The following is an 18,718-nucleotide window of genomic DNA, read 5'->3' on the forward strand; positions in this document are numbered from 1 at the left end:
CAATCTAGTATCAACTTCTTGGACCCTTTGCGAGCGGCCAGCAGCGCACTTTCGAAAAGTGGTGCTGGTGTGCATATATTCAAGGAATCCGCCGAGTTATAGTGCTTGGTGTATGACTGCAGCTGTAGGATTCTGCGTGGTTTAATGGGGTTTCACGAGATACGTCCGCTCGGCGTCCACAGCATGAACACATATAAGTGCATCGATGGCGCTCTACGCCGTTGGGTAGATACTTTACATATCCGCTGTGTACACGCATGAAACGGGGAGTTCTCCTCGACTAAAGTTGTTCAATATCTGTTGAAGTCCAAGAAGTAAAAAACATTGATGCTGCGCTTGATATACATTATGCTAGTTTCGAATATAAGCTATCCAAAGTGAACGCTGGTTGCATCAACGCAGCTCAACTCTTGAAATCACACGTCGCAGAAGCCGAAGCACTCTGGTCAACTTTACCAGGGGTTTACGCCGTACTGAGCTCCAAATACTCGAACATCGTTCGTGGATAGTTGCCCCCATCATAACCTTGCTATTTGAGTCGGATGATCTTGACAACCCGAGATGGGTGAGGTCCAAGCCAGTTTGTATTTCAGAGGTGAGGTCGCAAGTGCATCTAAAACCTTCGTTTTTTTTTCGCGGGACCAGCTGCTACCTTCTTCTCAAGATCCTTTTTGATTTCTTCACGCCGTCTGTCAGCCTTTTCCTGCGAAGTTTCTCTTGCTTTCGGCTCTGGTGTAGCTTCCTTTACAGCAGACCGACCCCGTTGACCCCTTTCATCAGAATTTGGTGTTGACTCATCCACCTTGGTTGTTTGTCTTCCAATGATACCCAACTTCCGGGGCGGGCGATGCGAAACTGCAGCTGTGCTGGACTCGCTGATTTCAATCACCTCAGGTTCATCAAGTGCAGAGCTTTTCTCAACTGGGAGCTTTGATTTAGCCCCTCCAATGCGTCCAAGGCCTCTCTTCTTTGCCAGTGGCCGGGCAGGAGAAACAGACGACGGGGTTGGGTCTTTGGCTGGAGGTGAAACTACTGCATCGTCCTCTTCTGCTTCGGATGCCGTCTCCGAATCGTCTTGCTGCTGATTCTTTGAATCTGACCTTCTCTGAGATAGTACCGGGCCAGGTGAAGGAGGTGGTGTTGACTGCTTCTTTTTACCAAGTGCACCCAGACGACGGGTTGGCTTGTCCACCCTTTGTGCGTTTCGGACTGGTGATACACTACCCGCCGATTCGCCTTCTGTAGAGGCATCATCAGCGGCCAGCGTCTCCTTTGCGTCGATCGATTTCCGTTTGGACGTAAGGTGCGGGGGTGTAGATTGAACCTGAAAGTCGTCATCTCCATCCTCGACAGGAATTATGCCCGCGCCCTTTGGAATCAAGGAGCTGTCCGCGACAGCCGCCTTGTGCTGCTGTTGGTATGCAACAGACGAAACACCTTCAAAATTCTGCCACCATTGATCCAGTTGAGGTGACTCGGTGCTGTTTGACATGGGCTCGAATTCGAGTCCCCCATTTTCAAAAACACTCTCTACTAATGATTGCGGGTTATTGGGACTGTCTTGTTTATACAGAAGATCCGCCTTCCAGCGACGACGATCGAAAGGTGCAAGGCCAGGCACCTTTTCGGCCGCTACGGCCCTGGAAACCTTTTTCTTCCCGGACAAAGCATTGAAGATATGCTCCATGCCTGTTCCCATTGCTTCTAGTTTATCTAGGAGTCTGGTGAGGACTGCATCTTTTTGTCCCAGGCTCTGGATTAGAGATGCAATTTCCAGGTCTTTTGCATGGTGCGTTTGTATTAGTGGGAGCACAAGGTTCGTGGCTATATTGATTGCGGGTAATTTCTTCAAGTACATGGGCCATTGGAGTGGCTGCAGTTCAGGAATTTCGCAGGTAATTCGCAGAACGAGATCGTCCTCGCCTGCTTCAGACCTATCATCATGGTCTAAGCAAAGACTCGTTTCGTAGTGACCTGGCTGAGAAGAGTCCAAAGCAGTACTGATACTTGCCAAGAATTTGGCCATGTTATCTTGAGTTTCACTGGGGTCGATACTGGTGTTTTCATTCCACCCTCTCATGGAAATTTGCTTGCGATCAAGCGATTCGGTCCACATATTAGCCATATCAGTGATATGAATAGTGTACGCCGACGTCTCTGTATGGAACGATACCAGAAGGACGGGCAGGTCGGGAGACGGCTGGAGCGGCAGGGGCCGCCATGACTTGTTGAGGGACATGGCTGATGAGGCAGGGAGATGACGTTGATAACAGTAGAGCAGCTGTCCCAACTCTCGAAAGCAGCGGTGAGTTGCAATAACACTCCTGCTATAAATTTTCTTCGGTGGAATGAAACTGAGGGCGCTTTTATTTCAGCGTGGCACCTGGAGCCGTAGATTTGGCAGGAGTTCAGTGGGATTTAGTGGGATTCAGATGTGGAAATGTATGCAAAGAAGCGGCGCACAACATGCGAGTCTGGTGAGGATGCACTGCACTAAGATTGAAAGGTCGGAGAATATGCTGTTCAGGAACCAGGGCCGAACTTGGTTCACAGCTTCGTTTCCATAGGCCAGATTTGTCAAAGATGTTGGAAGTCCAAGTGGTACAAGTCGACAGAGAGGGGTGTTTCTTGGACTTTCTTCTCCTTTAGGCAGTGTTCAAGTCGAAGAAATATTTGGCTGGCCGACTCGTGTCACGGTTCACGGAAACATTCAGCGAAAAGTGCCACAAATCCAAAAAAAAAAAAAAAAAAAAAAAAAACCTTGCGGAGAATATGAAATGAACAGCGAGTATGATATTGTGTGTCCTTGTCGTGAGAGAAACGCGTGAGATTGACGCGCGCAGGCATCGAAGGACTCAAGCAAGGTGTCGTCAGGCTATCGCTCTTGCCTGTGGACAACGTTCAACCAATCACAAAGCTCCATCCCGGAAGGTCAAACCGCAACTGCCGTGTCGTCTTTATTCTAACACAATACCAAGTGCTGCGCTATAGGTTACCAAATAAACAGACAAGGCACTCGCTGCTCGAAGGCAATTAATTGGGTATTTTATGTGCTGCTCCAAGGTCAATAGTAGAAGAATGGCATCCAAATCGATTACCCCAGAAGACAAAGGTACGCAATGCCGTGTTTTTTATGGTTTCTGTAGCCAATCTCGGCAATTACAATGTTGGGCCGCTCGAATAGCGACATCAAGTAGAACTCATGATGGATTCTCTGAAAGTCTGCTGAAGTAGCTTGGTAAGTTGCATAACGAAGAGAGTGCTAGGAAAAGCTCTCCTTTCATCTTTTCCTACACATCGAACTCCAGTTATAATTGACGGCCTAGAGGTAACAGAAGGTGGATATACTGAGCACGGGCTCCTCGAGACTGCTACAGAAACAGACACAAGCCAATCAGAGAAGAAGATCGGACACTAAACCCCTAAAGATCTGTGAATCTCAGATCCCTTTGGTGGAAGCTTCGATCGCCAGGAACATCATGACGTACTTCAAATCGAAGTTTCACACTTCCCAGTCAGCCACTGTTATTGTTTGCAGTAAATAAGATATGGGTATTGGAAAAAGCAAAGGCCAGGATGCTTTGAGTACCTAGGAAAATCTGGTGTGTTTCCCCCTTTCCTGGTTACTTCTCTTCACATACACAATCGAAACTGCCTAGGTAGTTGTACTCCGTACACGCCTTCTCATGTCGCGATTTGGATCGCACATGCAGATATTGTCCCTGAGAGTATTGCAATCGTCTCTCAGATCGCAGTTACAGACACCTCGAAATACTGCATTCTTGTCCCTTGCGAAATTTACGACAATGCCCTCCAAGCGACTCAAGCGCGAGTCCTCGTCTCCCTCAGCAGGCGGTACTGCTAAAAAGGCAAAGACCTCCAAGATGAACGGTTCCGGCTCATCAGATGCTTTGCGCCGACCACATCACAAAGCCCAGGAGGCCGAAGAGAACGGGATCGCAATCCGAAAGTTTTATCCGGCAGAAATGAGCAATGCGCGAGCTCGCGCCTACAACAACAACGAGATCCCCCGCCCAATTGAGGATCTGGTTGATGCTCTCGAGGTCACGGCAAAGGAGCGCAAAAGTATCGATGTTAAGGATGCCGTTGTTCACTGGTTCAAAATGGATTTGAGAATATCAGACAACAGAGCCTTGGCTCTGGCGAGTGACAAGGCGAAAGAAGCGGGAGTTCCATTAATTGCTCTGTACATTATCAGCCCACAAGACTACGAGGCCCATCTGAGAGCCCCGGTGCGAATCGACTTTATGTTACGGACACTTTCAGTTATCAAGGAAGACCTCGCGAAGCTCGATATCCCGTTGTATGTAGAGACAGTCGAGAAGAGGAAGCATCTCCCCGATCGAATACTGGAGCTCATGGATGAATGGGGCGCAAGTCATTTGTATGCCAACATGGAGTACGAGGTTGATGAACTGCGAAGAGAGGCCGCGATGATCAAGGATTTTGCAGAAAACGGCAAAGCATTCGAAGTCGTCCACGACACCTGCATTGTCCCTCCGGGGGAGCTTCATACTGGTGCTGGAAAACAATATGCAGTCTATACTCCATGGTTCAAGACATGGATTGCTCATATCCACGAGAATCTCGACCTATTGGAGCTGTATGAACCACCTGAGAAGAACCCGGACAGCGCACGTAAGAAGTTCAAAAAGCTGTTTAATGCCGAAATTCCTGAAGCACCCAAGAGCAAACGACTTGGCGATGAGGAGAAGGAGCGCTTACGCTCGCTGTGGCCATGCGGAGAGCATGAGGCAAAGAAGCGCCTAGACAAATTTTGCGAAGAGAGGATTGGGAACTACCATGAGAAGAGGAACATACCGGCTGATGCAGCTACCTCCTCACTATCGGTCCATCTAGCGTCTGGGACAATCAGTGCGAGAACGTGTGTGCGAACCGCGCGTGACAGGAACAAGACCAAGAAATTGAATGGAGGCAACGATGGTATCCAGACATGGATTAGTGAAGTTGCATGGCGAGACTTTTACAAGCATGTTCTTGTCAACTGGCCATACGTCTGGTAAGTACAGCCTGCTGTCCGGATGCCCATTCTTTCGCTAACATAACCAGTATGAACAAGCCCTTTAAGCCGGAATACTCAAACATATCGTGGTCATATGATAACGACCACTTTGCAGCGTGGTGCGAGGGCCGGACAGGTTTCCCAATTGTGGACGCAGCTATGCGACAGATGAATACGATAGGTTATATGCACAACCGATGCCGCATGATCGTCGCTTCATTTCTGGCAAAGGACCTTTTGTTGGACTGGTAAGATACTCCTCATCTTCTTGGACTTGCCCCATTAACTCGCAGTTAGGCGAAAAGGAGAGAAATACTTTATGGAGCATCTCGTTGACGGCGACTTTGCCTCGAACAACGGCGGCTGGGGTTTCAGTGCTAGTGTCGGTGTCGACCCTCAACCATACTTCCGTATTTTCAATCCTTTGCTACAGAGTGAGAAGTTTGACCCTGACGGCGATTACATCCGCAAGTGGGTTCCTGAGCTGAAAGACCTTGACAATAAGGCGATTCATGATCCGTATAATCGAAAGGCCGGTCCTCAAGCCAAGAAGAAGGGATACCCTGAACCTATCGTCACTCACAAGGATTGTCGGGAGCGAGCGTTGGCGGCCTACAAAGAGGGACTCGCTATCGATGAGTAAAGTGAGCGGGAATTGAGTTTTGCAAGTGTGGTTTGGGGTAGGCCGCTTGTATTTCTATAATTTTGATATGCTTGTCTCAATTATTTGAGAGACGCAACAACGCATTTCAGTGAGCAAACATTTCTATTAGTCTTTAAATGATACCCTATTCAGAGTATGAATTTCAGGAATCGCTAGTGTCAACCATGCATTGGTCTGATATTGGACTGATGGAAGAATCGCACGCATATGGCGGGGTTTGTTTCTCAATACGAGAACACCAGACTCGGTATAAGTCAATTGGATTACACATATTTATCTTTGAGCGCCTTTTTCATCCAGAGTATTTCGTATGATTAGTAGAATGGGCGAAAACAATAATAGCAAGTGGTCCGGAGGGACTGGCATCTACGTAGTGGCTGCATGTGACGACCTGGGAGAATGATGTCAAGTTAATAGCAATTGCACATGCTCAAGATAATCACATAACTGAAAATTCATGTTAGACCCGTATCTGTACCATAGCAAACGACTTGAGCGCTACGGCTTTTTCAGAGCCTAATCAATCTGCGGCACGGAGACTATCAGAGTAGCCCCAGAATCCTCGGAGTAGGTTGACTTGTAAGGTCTGTCCTAGGAGACTTTGCCAGCCGTATCGGGGGATTGTAACCAGTTCATCACATCTTCAAACACGGATTCGGGATATCGTAATGTTGTCTCAAAATCGAGCCGAACGCCTCGAAGTGGATTTGCTAGATGCAGCCAACCCTAGTTTCTTTCACCCATTGCCTTCGTGCCCGAACCCAAAACCCTGTGGTCCATTCGTATCAGAATTCCTTTTCGAGGATTCTCAGAACCAGATGTCGAGTAACTTTTTCCCACACTTTGTTGATTTATCGCTGTCCGCTCCAGACGCTCTTGAGGAGGCCGTCACGCTGGGCCAGTCGGTTGAGGGAGTCGTCGCTCTCGCCCATGGCTCGGACGAAACCGCAGAGGGCGTAGACGTGGTTCTCGCCCTGGATGGCACGGCCGTTCTCGTCAACCTTGGCGATGGAGATCTGGACAGAGCCGTGATCCTTGGCCTTGATGATGCGGTTGGTGGCGCTGCACTTGCGGGGGACGTAACTGTTGATGCCGTATCAGTATCATGATTCATCTATTCCTTCGCACGTCCAAAACCAATATCCGAGGTGATGTCTTACAGGTCCACAATCTCGCCGCGGTCGTTCTCCATTTTGGCTGTTTGGGGGGGTGGTTTTGGGTGGTTTTTGAGTGGTAGTGTCGGCGGGAGGTGAGGTCGTCGCAAGTGGGAGAAGGAGCAATTGTTTAAGGTGGTTTTTCAATTTGTGGTGTGGGGCGCTCTTGCCCTATGGAGCTGGTCGTTCCTTCCTCACTCGGTCACGTGAGACAGTCGTGAGTTGTGAGACAGAGAGTCATGTGACAGCGCGCCGCGAAACCAAACGCTACATTCCTAGCGTCTTAGTAGCGTGCAGTTTTTGGCGGCGGACCCCCTTGCCTATGGGCGAACCATTATCTCATGACCGCAAGAGTCAAAAAAAGGCAATCAAGGCGTTTCCAAATTATGACCCCGCCGTTTCGTATTTGCAACGTCTTTTCAACCTCGACATCATTCTGCCACGAATAAAGGGTCCGAGATGCGCTGTGCGCTCTCGATCCATGATCTTGAACGCCATGGTATCCCCTGATGTCTTGGGGTTGTCGCCACTTCGCGATACAAGACGCCAGTTACTTCTTGTTAATTCTTCATCCCCTGATCTTCCACCGCTCCGGGAGGTCCTCGCAAACAGTCAGTCTCAGAACCAGAACGGCCACCGGACTTCAACATTACCAATGGATGAAATGCCGGGCTTCGTTTCTGCGAGAAAGGTCACTTCGACGCCTTCATTGGAGGCATCTGTTACTACTACCAATTCCAAAACCGTCGCGGACTCGGCGGATGAAGCTTTGGCCAACGGTGGCTTCATAGCTGGAGATTCTGCCGCTCCGATTCAACAGGAAGAAGATATAATAGTAGTCAAGATTACCGGGAAATCATCCAGGAAACTTCGAGAGCGGAAAGTCACAAAACCAGCTGCGCCAAAACGAACTAAATCGATTCCCTCAACCAAGTCACAGTCTTCAAAAGGCGATGCTGCCGACAAAGACATTGGCGATACCCAAGTGAAGTCTAAGACAAAGAAAAAGAGGACTGGTACTATGAGTAACCATTTTCCGCCAGCACAGAAACACGACGCAACTGAGAAACCTGAAAAGGTCAATGTGAATGAACCCCTTCATTTGGAACAAGCACCTGCACGGAGATTAGACTGGACTCCCCCTGCCCAGAAGACCGTGGTAAGCATCGATTCAGACTCGTCCACTTTCAAAAGGCTGGACTCTTCTGAGGCAGATCAACCACTTCCGGTCTTCAAAAATCTTATAGGAGGCTATACTTGTGCGGAAGAGTCTTCGGAATCAGTATGCCGCACTGCACATGCTTCAGACGAAGATTCGAGCTCCCTCAAAAAAAGGAAGCGCATTGAGCTATTGGCTACCAAGACCACAAGCTCCTCAGTGGCGGAACCCGAGAAGTCACCCACAAAGAAACCTCCTCCAAAGAAGAAGAAGCCCAGAACGATCACAGAACTTGCTACTGCTGCTTACAGGGTGCCTAGTCAGTCCGACCCTGAAGCATCAAGTGCTTCTCTGTTGGATCACTTCTCGGTCGCCAATAATGATACCAGTACTGCTGCTGATGCGCAGCCAACCAACCTCAAAGGCAAAGGAAAGCAGCGGCGCAAAACTGCAAAAGCCCCTAAAAAGAAAGCACCACCTCAACCCGTTTTGCTGTCGCCAAGTGCTGCTTTGGCACAGGTTGCTAACCAAGATTTTGTTTTTGGGACCTCCAGTCAGCTGGCTAGGGAAGAATCGCCAACTGTCTTGAGAGATCTTCAAGTTGCTTTGAGACAATCGAATCAGAACGACGACATAGACTTTACCATAACTATTCAGAGTGATGGTATCGAACCGGAACAACAACGAAGCAAACTTTGGGACGCTGCCGCTCGGGATGCTGAAGGAGACCTTTTTGATGTGGAAGTCATAAACCTGATAGAGGACACAACAATACCGCCGGTGGAGAGCGCTAATGCAAACCCTTTCGGTTACCATGTGGGCGGAGATGATAGCATTATCATGATTGAGAGCCATGCTCCAAGTGAACCCAACCCCAGGGTCGAGTTGCCGGAAACTCCAGCATTGCCCGGTGAAAGGGCAATGTCTGCCTTGGAGGGTGATTCCCCCTACTTTTCCGACAGCGACTTTTCAGTTAGCACAAACGTTGGCCCAGCGAGGCCTGAGCAGAACTATGCCGCCGATGAGACTTTAGTATCACCAGCAGAGGAGATCGAAAGATTACCTGAACTTCCGCCACAGCCACCACGACCTAGTTACGAGGACTTTACAGACATCCGTCTGGCAAAGGAAATCAAGAAGTTTGGCTTTAAACCTATCAAACGAAGAAGCGCAATGATTGCCTTGCTTGATCAATGTTGGCAGAGCAAAGCTCGTACAGGCCAGGCAAGCTTTCATGCCACAGCTATATCGCCTGCTGCTGCTAAGACCAAAACAACAAAAGTCACCAAAACAAAGATCACCCCAAAAGCTGCAAAGAGCTCCAAAAAGGCCAAAGGTCAATCGCAGAGGAACAGTATCAGCGCCTCGGAGCCTCAGGAACCGCCGCCTTCCGCCCAACCCCCTGAGACTCCTAAGCGACGTCCCGGCCGGCCAAGAAAGGACAGCCTCGAGTCATCGCCGGGTATTACTTCCCCATCCAAGCGCAAGTCAGCTTCACCACCAAAGACTAAGGCATCATCTCGCCGGGGCAAAACTTCCCAAAAGTCTGTGATTGAAATTCCTGACTCTGAAGATAACGGGAGTGACTTCGCGTCTTCACCGCAGTCCAATCTTCAACAGACGTCTCCTTCTTCGACCCCGTTCGATATATCTATCTCAACCAATGGTGACATAGAGACGGTACTTGCAGTCACAGAGACCGATGAGGAGGTAGCTCTGTTCGAGCATATCGCCAATGCCATCAAGTCCGCTCCACGGACTACAGACCCGCAAAATCCATCATGGAATGAAAGAATACTTATTTACGAGCCCATCATACTGGAGGATCTCGCAGCATGGCTCAATACAGGCGAGCTCAGTCGTGTGGGTTATGATGGAGAGGTGGACTCCAACGATGTGAAGAAATGGTGCGACTCCAAAAGTGTATGCTGTGTGCCGCGAACAAACCACCGCGGCAAGGAACGAAAGCGATTTTGATAATACACGATGGCGAGTATGGCGTTCCTTCGTCGGCATTTACCTATATGCACCCTTGTCTACTGTCACATGCATAGTTCATTTTTACCTTCTATCAGCACAGCGTCAGATCTCCTACAATTACTTTTGGCGAGGCTAGGGCGGAAATTTGGAAGGGTCGATGCTCACTGTGCAATTAGACAAAAGACGAGTTTCATGTTTAAACGGCAACGATAATGAATACAGTTATAAACGACAGGGTCGCCTCTCAAAGGCATCCTCCCATACATTCTGGTTCCTTTGTTTCCAAGTGCGCCGGCGCGGGTATCAATTCATGTCCTTCCCTGCACTCTATTTCTTCTTTTCAGGTGTTTTGCTTTTCTCGGGCTTCTTGCCTGACCCCTGTTGTGCCCAAATATCAGTCAGCTCAGTCCCCTTCTCCCACCTCTCCATACTGTTGCTATTAGTGCTGTGGACCAAGAGCTTGTTCGGACGATCTTACGGAGACGGATCAGACATGCTGATTCAGTAACGCTTGGATATTCTTATGGCGATGGTGAATTTGCTGAATGCTGGCAGATTGTTTGAGCGCATGTAGAAGAAATTTTTAAGAACGACGTGGTTGTTGGAACAAAAGATTGGGTTGGGAGGTCGAAGAGTCGCTAATTTATATTTCTAGGCTGTGGTAGTCTTACCACCAAGGTTTATCTCTCACTTGCCTCAGTACAACCTCATTAGGACCGCCCCTCGATTCTTTGATCATGAGCCATACCGCTAGACACCAATGATATCACACCACATCAGTTGCGGCTCTGCTTTTGCCTTTCTACTCCGCTGGTAGAATACATACCACACCATTAAGCAAGACGATGTTGCATCCCTTCTCTGCTACCGCGATAGGGTGTGACTCTTTAATCGGTCTACCCGCGATGCGTCTGAGGGTGTCAATGATGCGCCAATGACGACTCGCGGGCCTGGCTTGCGCTGCTGGGAAAGCCAATATGGGACACATGAGACGGCTGCGCTGTCGACGCATAACAGCTCGGATTCCTCATCGGGGAAAAGGATGCCGTTAGCACATCGGGTCCTTGTCGTGACCCTGGGTAATGGTTGCAGACTTCTTGGAAAGATTGACCGTCCACCTCTATGGTAGATCATGACAGCTCATCAAGCATCTCGAATACTGCAGCTAACTTCCCTGTGTCTGGGGTCTCTCGTGGGGCACAATGGGCCGGTGAAATCTTGATGACGGATCTATCTTTCCAGTTGTGTTTGCTAGTTCCGGTTCCTATCTTCCTGATCTGTGGGGAAAGCATTATCATACCGCAACGACTTGGTTGCGACTTTCCATCTTCGTCGACGGTCATGCTTCCAATTTCACCCAAGGTTCGACGCTTGAACCCCGCCAACGGCCCGGTTAGCCTTTGGAAACCCTCAACTACAACCATGACATGCATAACCCTACCACACTAATATCCGACCTTCAATTAAGCCAACGAATCAGTGGGCAATATTACTTGGCAATGTTGCAGTCTGGTCTCCCGAACTGGTATCACTCATAGGCGATATTGAATCGCATCTCATAGCTGTGGCGAGATTGAGGCTCTGCTTTGAAAGATTGGCGCCCACAACTTCACCGGATTCGGTGTCTCAGACCGTTATTCACCATACTCGCCATATCACTTTTACTTGTCGGCCCCTTAGTGGTGGAATGTTAATCCAAGTAGGGCAGCTGAGCAACGACCCCATACTGCATTGACTCCCTGTGCCGCGCCATTGAGCGAGGATCAGAACTACGGAGGGGAAAGTGGCAGAATATTGGAGCTCATATCAGGTGGGAATGCTGGCAAATATCGGGCAAAGGGTTGCGTTGGTGCACTAGCTCAAGAGCTAAAGCGACCTGATTGTGACCATGATCTGAGCCAATATCATGGTGCCAACAAAGAAGTCATTCAGAAAGGGAGCCACATTTCTAATACTGTAGACTTGCCGGCTCCGATGCGGCTTCTCAAGTCGAGGGCATTCGGCTATGATGCATGTTCCGCCGGCCTTGGTGGGGCCGTACCGTTGACGATACTAGTGTTTAATCGTCCCATATCGATGCGTTGAACTGCCAACGGGCACATTGAATTCTTGAGGACAGTCGATTAGGCAGTGTTACTTCAAGAACATAAGCCATTCCATTTTATTAAGTATGCAACCATCAAGTGATCAGGTGCTCTGGGGAGGTAATCTAGCCAAGCGAGATAAGGAACTCGGCAGACATATCTAAGTTATCGCACACCAAGCGTGTTCTGATGTGTTCAATCAATTGTCAGGAGAAAGCCGCATATTCACGGCATTGTAGGCTACCAATCGCATCTTTCAATTGACGTAACATCCCATCTAATCTAGTGGGATGTGTCAAGTGATACTCTGTACATACCAACTAACTGGGTTGCCTTAAACTTTCAAAGCCACTATCATAACCTGCGGGAGACGATCTCGCTTCTATGAGAACCGATCAACGTAAGGCAATCGAATTGTGACCTGTCAGAAACCCCACAAACTTTGTTAAATGAGTTCGTGTTGGCATTACATGGCGAAAGAATTGCCGTTCTGATAGTGGCTCGTGATATCAAATGCCGTAAGGGCTGTGGTGTTGATAAGCTTGGTCTCTCATGGCGGACTATGTGTAAGCCTAGATCTTCAGGGTTCGCTAGGTAGAATATCGATTATACCTAGGCGTCATTACTACTAACTAGACTCCGCTTTTGCATGTGATGCGAATATCAACGGCATTCCTAAATTGCTTACATATACCTACTTAAGTTCAACTAAAATAACGGGCAAACCAAGCTGCTCAACAGCTTGAGTAGAGGGCGTATAACATCGAGCCTTGATAAAGCAACGGCCAGGTTAATGGCATGAGTTCGGCGATATTGTCGGTCTCCGTTAATTATTGGCTGATTAGAGCCAATAGCGAGTGCATTGACTTTGCATTCTTGAACCGTTCGGCTGGACATTATGACAACTTTATGGAACCCCTCCCATTGATTGACCTTGCAAGTCGGAGGCTTCGGGAACCCAAACTCGCCTATAATTTCGCAGTTTTTGCACTCAGGTGCATCGTAAATAATGTCGGAATTAACCATAACTTTACAGTTTATGGTTATCGATATCGATATCATCGACAGAACCGAACCGTTAGCTGTAGCACAGACTCTGCAGCACAGGCATTGCTGAGGTCAGAACGCATGTCTTTGATGACGACAACAATCAGCTCTCGAGTTTGGTGCTAGCACCCAACGCGGAGTTAGTGCTGACTTGACCGATATCAATGAATAATCATACAATGAAGCCATCAAATAGGAAACCAGGTCTCGTGCAGGCTCTGCAGGCTCTGTAGACTTTGAGACAGATTGATAGCGTTGACCCCCATGCTATGCCATGCCATACATTACATACCTAGGTTCCTACCTACTATTCCGCCCTACGACCCTACGGAAAAGTCCCCGGAATTTTAGTGAGGGCTGTCCGTCGGGTGCTACCTTGGCTGACGGTTGGGTACAGTACGGGCAGACTGTACGGTACAGTACCTGCCATCTACTCTGCTACTGTACCACTACCAACTGTCACTATCACTGTCAGCTCGGCTCGTTTATTTGACGGACGCTGGTGCCAAGGCAGGGCAAAGCCAAGGGATCGTCAATACAACGCGAGCAATCCATCCCATCCGAACTCCCCACCAACTCATTCTCTTTCAGGTACCCAGACAGCCAGACCCAGACCCAGACCCAGACTTTGGAGTCTCTCACCAACGTCCCCGTCCCGCATCGTTTCTTATGTTTCACAGCTACCGCCTTCTCAGCCTCTTCTTGGCCCCTTCTGGCTTTGCGACGGGAAGTCTATTGGAGACTTGACATCTTACCCGACAGTGGGGGTTTTCGCCTGCGTCACCGCACCTGGTCGTTGATGCTCTTTCGCCCGCATTCCGTTCATTCCAAGCCTACGGCCCCAGTCCGCAAACTATTCGCCTGTCCCTTTGACATACCCCACGCATTCTCGTTGCCGTGACTCGATTATCGTTATCATCGCGCGCCTCTGGCCAACGTAACACGACAATGTCCAACTACATGGATAGTATATCCCTTGGGTCCGGCTTCAACAACGTCGGCATGTCTGAGGGGCTTGACTCTGCGCAACAGTCCACAACGTCGCCGTCATCCATAGCCCACCAAGATGCCTCCTTCCACACCCAGCCGACCTCTTTTCAAGGCAACGTTACTGTCTATCAGACAACCGGTCCCGATGCCCACACGAGCCCGATCCAGCAACCCGGAAGCAACACCCCCGCCCTCAACCCGCGATCATGCGTAACCTGTCGCCGCCGAAAGGTCCGTTGCGACAAGCAGATGCCATGTTCCAACTGTCGTCGAGCACAGATCCCATGCGTCTTTCCAGCTCCCGGGAGGGCACCACGGCAGCCGCGCCGAAAAGACCCTAATGCGCCACCCAAAAACTCAAGCCAACGTGAGATAGAGTTGATGAAGAGATTGAGGAAGTTGGAGGGCATCGTAGAAGAGTTGAGCGGTCAGATCGAGGTAGAGTCAGGGGGCAAAGGTCAATCATCAGCCAGTTCGCCTGAAGCTGTGCATCCTGGTCAAAACAATTCCTTTGACACGTCTGCACATAATACTCAACGACACCTGTCAAATGCGTCCTCGCAGCAAGGCAACGCCGGTATCACTGGTGAAAGCCCGCGAGGCAGCGAGGCTACAAGCGAGCAGAGCGAAAGCACCCGCAAAAGTATGCATAAAAAGTTTGGTCGACTGGTCTTGAACGACAACGATACCAGTGGAAGTCGAAAATACGTCAGCCATGGACTCTGGGCAAAACTTAATGACGAGGTTAGTTTATCTGGAATTATTGTAAATTTGTAAATTGGTGGCTGACTTGTAAACCAGCTCGACTCGATACGAGAAGAAACACAAAGACTCACCGATGAAGACTTTGACGAATCCGACTTGGAGGAAACGCCGGACTGCTCACCTGCCGCTGCGCTCTCAGCGAACCATAACGCTTTCATCTTCGGATATCGCTCCACAGAGGTTGATTTGGACAAATACTGGCCTTTGCCTACAGTCATTCCATTCCTGTGGTCTGTATATCAGGAGAATGTAGAGCCACTGATTAAAGTGCTTCATATACCCACTATGGAGCCTGTTTTTCGAGATGCGAGAAGGGATCACAAGCAACTCTCTCCTGGGAACGAAGCCCTGGTCTGGGCGATATACTACGCTGCGATAACGTCACTGGACCCTGATGAGGTATATTCAAATCTTAAGCTACAATGGTGGAGATGCTAACACTAACCCAGGTCCGAGCCAATCTTGGTGTCAACAAAGAGGATGTCCTCGTACAGTACCGTTTCGCCGTTGAGCAGGCGCTCGCCAAAGCCAACTTTCTCAACTCATTGGACACTCCGATCATGCAGGCTTTGCTCATCTTCCTTCTTGTAGTTAAGGGCCAAGACGGAAGCCGCTTCTGCTGGTCTTTAACCGGCCTAGTAGCTCACCTGGCTCAGGGTATGGGTCTTCACCGCGATGGATCACATTTTGGGTTGAGCCCCTTTGAAACAGAGATGCGGAGACGTCTCTGGTGGTCATTACTCTTACTGGACCTTCGATCGGCTGATGAGCTGGGTACCGACCTTATCATTACTGACTACGACACGCAGATGCCAAGCAATATCAACGATGCTGACATAAAGCCCGATTTGGCAGAAGCTCCTGAGCCCAGAGAAGGTCACTCTGATTGTGCGGTGGCGATTGTTCGTTTTGAGATTGCAGGTTTTGGCAGACGCCTTGTTCGACTATCGTCTGCATCCATGTCATTCTGTCCCAAAAACATGCCTCTGGAGAACACTACTCTTGCTGAACGAGAAAACATGCTCATCGATGTTTATCAGAGGGTTGAGCACAAGTTTCTGAAGCACGTCACAGCTGATACTGATCCTTTGTATTGGATGGCTGCCTCGATTGCTCGAATCATCATGGCCAAGATGACTCTGGTTATATATCAGCCGGTACTCTTTCCCGGTTCCGAAGGCGAAGGCGCACTTTCAGAAGAGGCGAGGGAGCGAGCCTACCTGGCAGCACTTGAAATCGCGGAGTACAATCACATCTTGAATAACGATACAAGATGCAAACAGTTTAGGTGGCTATTCAAAACCTACACCAACTGGTCTGCAATGGCCTATTTTCTCATAGCCAGTTGCCGTCGGCCATGGACTCCTCTCGTGGAGCGTGGGTGGGAAGCGATCAATGGGTATGAGGATCACCCAGCTCAGCTTGTGAGATCTGGCGACAACACGTCTGTTGTGATGCCTATAAGGAGAATTTACTCCAGAGCACAAAGACATCGCGCCGCAGAGATTATTCGGCTTCGCAGCAACCCCGAAGAAGCTCGTCGTTTGGAATTTGAAGAAAGGACAAACCCCAGGTACCAAACTCGATTTGGCCAGGAAACTGATCGGAATGTCAACAAGATGGATGAGATCAGGGAAAAATGGAGGTACCTGGTGCGCGCCGACGGAAGTAACATACCGACGTCTACCCCGGTTGAGCTCAGTCCTGCACCACTACCAGAAATGCTCCAACCTACTACACAAGCACAGATCCCATCTCGCCCTCGGACACCGTCAGTCAACGACATTCCAGGAAGTTTTGATCTTTCTGACACTACGATGGACTTTATGAACAACATAATGTCACAGGGCGCCGACTTCAACATGGCAGGCTTCTGGCCACTGAATGACGCCGGTGTAGCCGAAATGAAGGCCATGAATACTGAGACGACGCCCATGACGACAACTGCTCAGATGCCGCAACCACAGACGACGCAAGCATTAGACATGGGTCAGCAATTTAACCCCCATCATATGCAAATACCGAAAGACGATGTACCGCCGCCTTATCTCTGGGGTGGTGTTTACCCAAACATGAACCCAAACTTTAGTCAGGCGGCGGGTATGGATGATGTCGACATGCTTGGGGAGGATTTTAATTGGCACCACTGGAGCCAAAATGTTCGTGGTATGTAGATAGATGCTCCACCAGCAAAAAGATGGTGAATTAACCAAAAGACCATAGATGGTGTGTATTGGGGGTGAATGTGCTTGTATGATACCCGTGGGAATTTGTTTTGTGAGCCGATGAATCTAGATAATCTTCTTTCTGATGAGCGAGTTACTTGTGGATTTAATAGTTCCGAGCTTGTATCTGAGACTGGATATCTATGTTTTGTGATTACTTATATGTAGGGTCATAGATGAAGCCAGCTTTCTTCTTAATATATCTTGTTCAATCTGAGCTTTCACTGGCTATACCCACTTGTACGGACGGGTCACTCTGTTTCTTTCCTTTGGTGGCTCTTATGCCGCTGTAGAGGAAGTCTGTTGAGCTTATAATCCCATTCATTCTGCAATCATAGCCTCTCCTCTTGAGATTTACTCTGTCTCTCTTCTTCCAGGACTTCTTCTCTCCCCCTTACTTCGACGTTGGTCGGTCCCCCTTTGCCGAAATTGACGAGAACCACACGTTCCCAGTCCCCTCCTCTCTCTGAATCTCTGAGCTCAGGTCCTGGTTTATCCAGTCCCAATACAATCCTCTTATCCTGTTTTCTTATGAACAAGTTATGTGGGCTCATAACTTTATCGGCCCAGGGAATCATGGATGTTTTGTGTTGCTTGCCCTTCTCCGTCTCTGTCGTGGGCACTTGTTTAAGGAACGATAGCAGCTGCTCCCTTTGTTCTGAAATATGCTGCGGTCCCGTGCCTTCCGAAGAGCTCGTTATGATCTTGGTAACCAGTTTTAAGAGGAAGTATTGTGGCGGGAAGAGAATGATACTGTTGGTCGAGGCCCGAGATAGGAAGGATTGCGCTGGTGCGAAGAGCGCGGCTGTGTGCTCGATTCCATTGTCAGGTGTAGGGATGAGCATCTCAGATGGCATATCGCTACGTGACTGTGGGAGCATATAAAGATACATCTGTGTCGTGAAGCGCTTGTTGTTGGTTGCCGGTGTGACCCAGCGTGTGAACGGAATGAGGCCATCTGGGATTGTCAATAACGTTTTCTTCTGTATATTGGTTGTTCATCTCACCAAGATCTGGCTCAGCGCCTACTGACTCGAGCCACTCCAGAAACTTGACTTGATTCCCATGAATCATCTTCCTCGCAGCGTCTCTGTCCTTGACGTCCAGATTTACAAGCTCGTTGTTCTTCCTCGCCAGTAAAATACCTGTTTCTTCAAATGTCTCCCTGATTGCACCTATTCTGTATGCGAGCCCATCCTGGTGCCTCTCTGGTGATCCCTCATCGGGGATGGCACCGTCATGGTAAGGGTCCAAGTTTCCACCCGGGAAGACGTGGGCTGAGGCAAACGAAGAAGACGTATGGACGCGGTGAAGCAAGAGGACCTCATTAGCCGGTGACAAAAGGAGCACTGAGGAGCTTGGTCGCGGTACTGAAGGTGGAGGTTTATTTGCTGATGATGACTCTTGTCGGAAATACATGAGAGGCAGGTAAAGTCTGGGGATATGATTACATCTATGAGGGGCGTAATTGGTATCACGTAGAGGTTGTCGCGACAAAGAGCGCCTGATGGCGCGAAACAGCAGAGACATGAGTACTAGGTAAAGGGATTGGCAAGCATATACGACGTATCCAGCAAATGCGGAGTAAGGCTCAAGCTGAACTGCT

At 49.2% G+C, this 18,718-nt stretch overlaps 6 protein-coding genes across 6 annotated transcripts; 3 read left to right on the top strand and 3 right to left on the bottom strand.

The window, feature by feature from the left end:
• Positions 1–316: 316 nt before the first annotated feature.
• On the bottom strand, positions 317–2,239 carry FGSG_00796 (uncharacterized protein; the record flags this gene model as incomplete). Its single annotated transcript, XM_011318207.1, has 1 exon — positions 317–2,239. One exon carries the CDS (start codon positions 2,237–2,239, stop codon positions 614–616), a length of 1,626 nt encoding a protein of 541 aa, XP_011316509.1. The 3' UTR covers positions 317–613.
• Positions 2,240–3,686: 1,447 nt separating this feature from the next.
• On the top strand, positions 3,687–5,799 carry FGSG_00797 (deoxyribodipyrimidine photo-lyase; the record flags this gene model as incomplete). The annotated part of the gene is made up of 3 exons (XM_011318208.1): positions 3,687–5,041; positions 5,092–5,292; positions 5,342–5,799. 3 exons carry the CDS (start codon positions 3,687–3,689, stop codon positions 5,685–5,687), a joined length of 1,902 nt encoding a protein of 633 aa, XP_011316510.1. The 3' UTR covers positions 5,688–5,799.
• A 163-nt stretch (positions 5,800–5,962) lies between these two features.
• FGSG_00798 (uncharacterized protein) lies at positions 5,963–6,991 on the bottom strand. The gene is made up of 2 exons (XM_011318209.1): positions 6,869–6,991; positions 5,963–6,791 (listed from the first exon to the last, which is right to left on the bottom strand). The coding sequence occupies exons 1-2, from the start codon at positions 6,898–6,900 to the stop codon at positions 6,560–6,562; spliced, it is 264 nt and encodes an 87-aa protein (XP_011316511.1). The 5' UTR covers positions 6,901–6,991; the 3' UTR covers positions 5,963–6,559.
• A 367-nt stretch (positions 6,992–7,358) lies between these two features.
• On the top strand, positions 7,359–10,200 carry FGSG_00799 (uncharacterized protein; the record flags this gene model as incomplete). Its single annotated transcript, XM_011318210.1, has 1 exon — positions 7,359–10,200. The coding sequence occupies one exon, from the start codon at positions 7,359–7,361 to the stop codon at positions 9,996–9,998; it is 2,640 nt and encodes an 879-aa protein (XP_011316512.1). The 3' UTR covers positions 9,999–10,200.
• Positions 10,201–14,080: 3,880 nt separating this feature from the next.
• On the top strand, positions 14,081–17,061 carry FGSG_00800 (uncharacterized protein; the record flags this gene model as incomplete). The annotated part of the gene is made up of 3 exons (XM_011318211.1): positions 14,081–14,866; positions 14,924–15,286; positions 15,337–17,061. 3 exons carry the CDS (start codon positions 14,081–14,083, stop codon positions 17,059–17,061), a joined length of 2,874 nt encoding a protein of 957 aa, XP_011316513.1.
• Positions 17,062–17,444: 383 nt separating this feature from the next.
• FGSG_00801 (uncharacterized protein) lies at positions 17,445–18,531 on the bottom strand (the record flags this gene model as incomplete). The annotated part of the gene is made up of 2 exons (XM_011318212.1): positions 17,445–18,070; positions 18,120–18,531. 2 exons carry the CDS (start codon positions 18,529–18,531, stop codon positions 17,445–17,447), a joined length of 1,038 nt encoding a protein of 345 aa, XP_011316514.1.
• Between the last annotated feature and the right edge of the window lie 187 nt (positions 18,532–18,718).

The sequence above is a fragment of the Fusarium graminearum genome, chromosome 1 (assembly GCF_000240135.3).
Source record: "Fusarium graminearum PH-1 chromosome 1, whole genome shotgun sequence".
Taxonomy (NCBI): Eukaryota; Fungi; Ascomycota; class Sordariomycetes; order Hypocreales; family Nectriaceae; genus Fusarium; species Fusarium graminearum.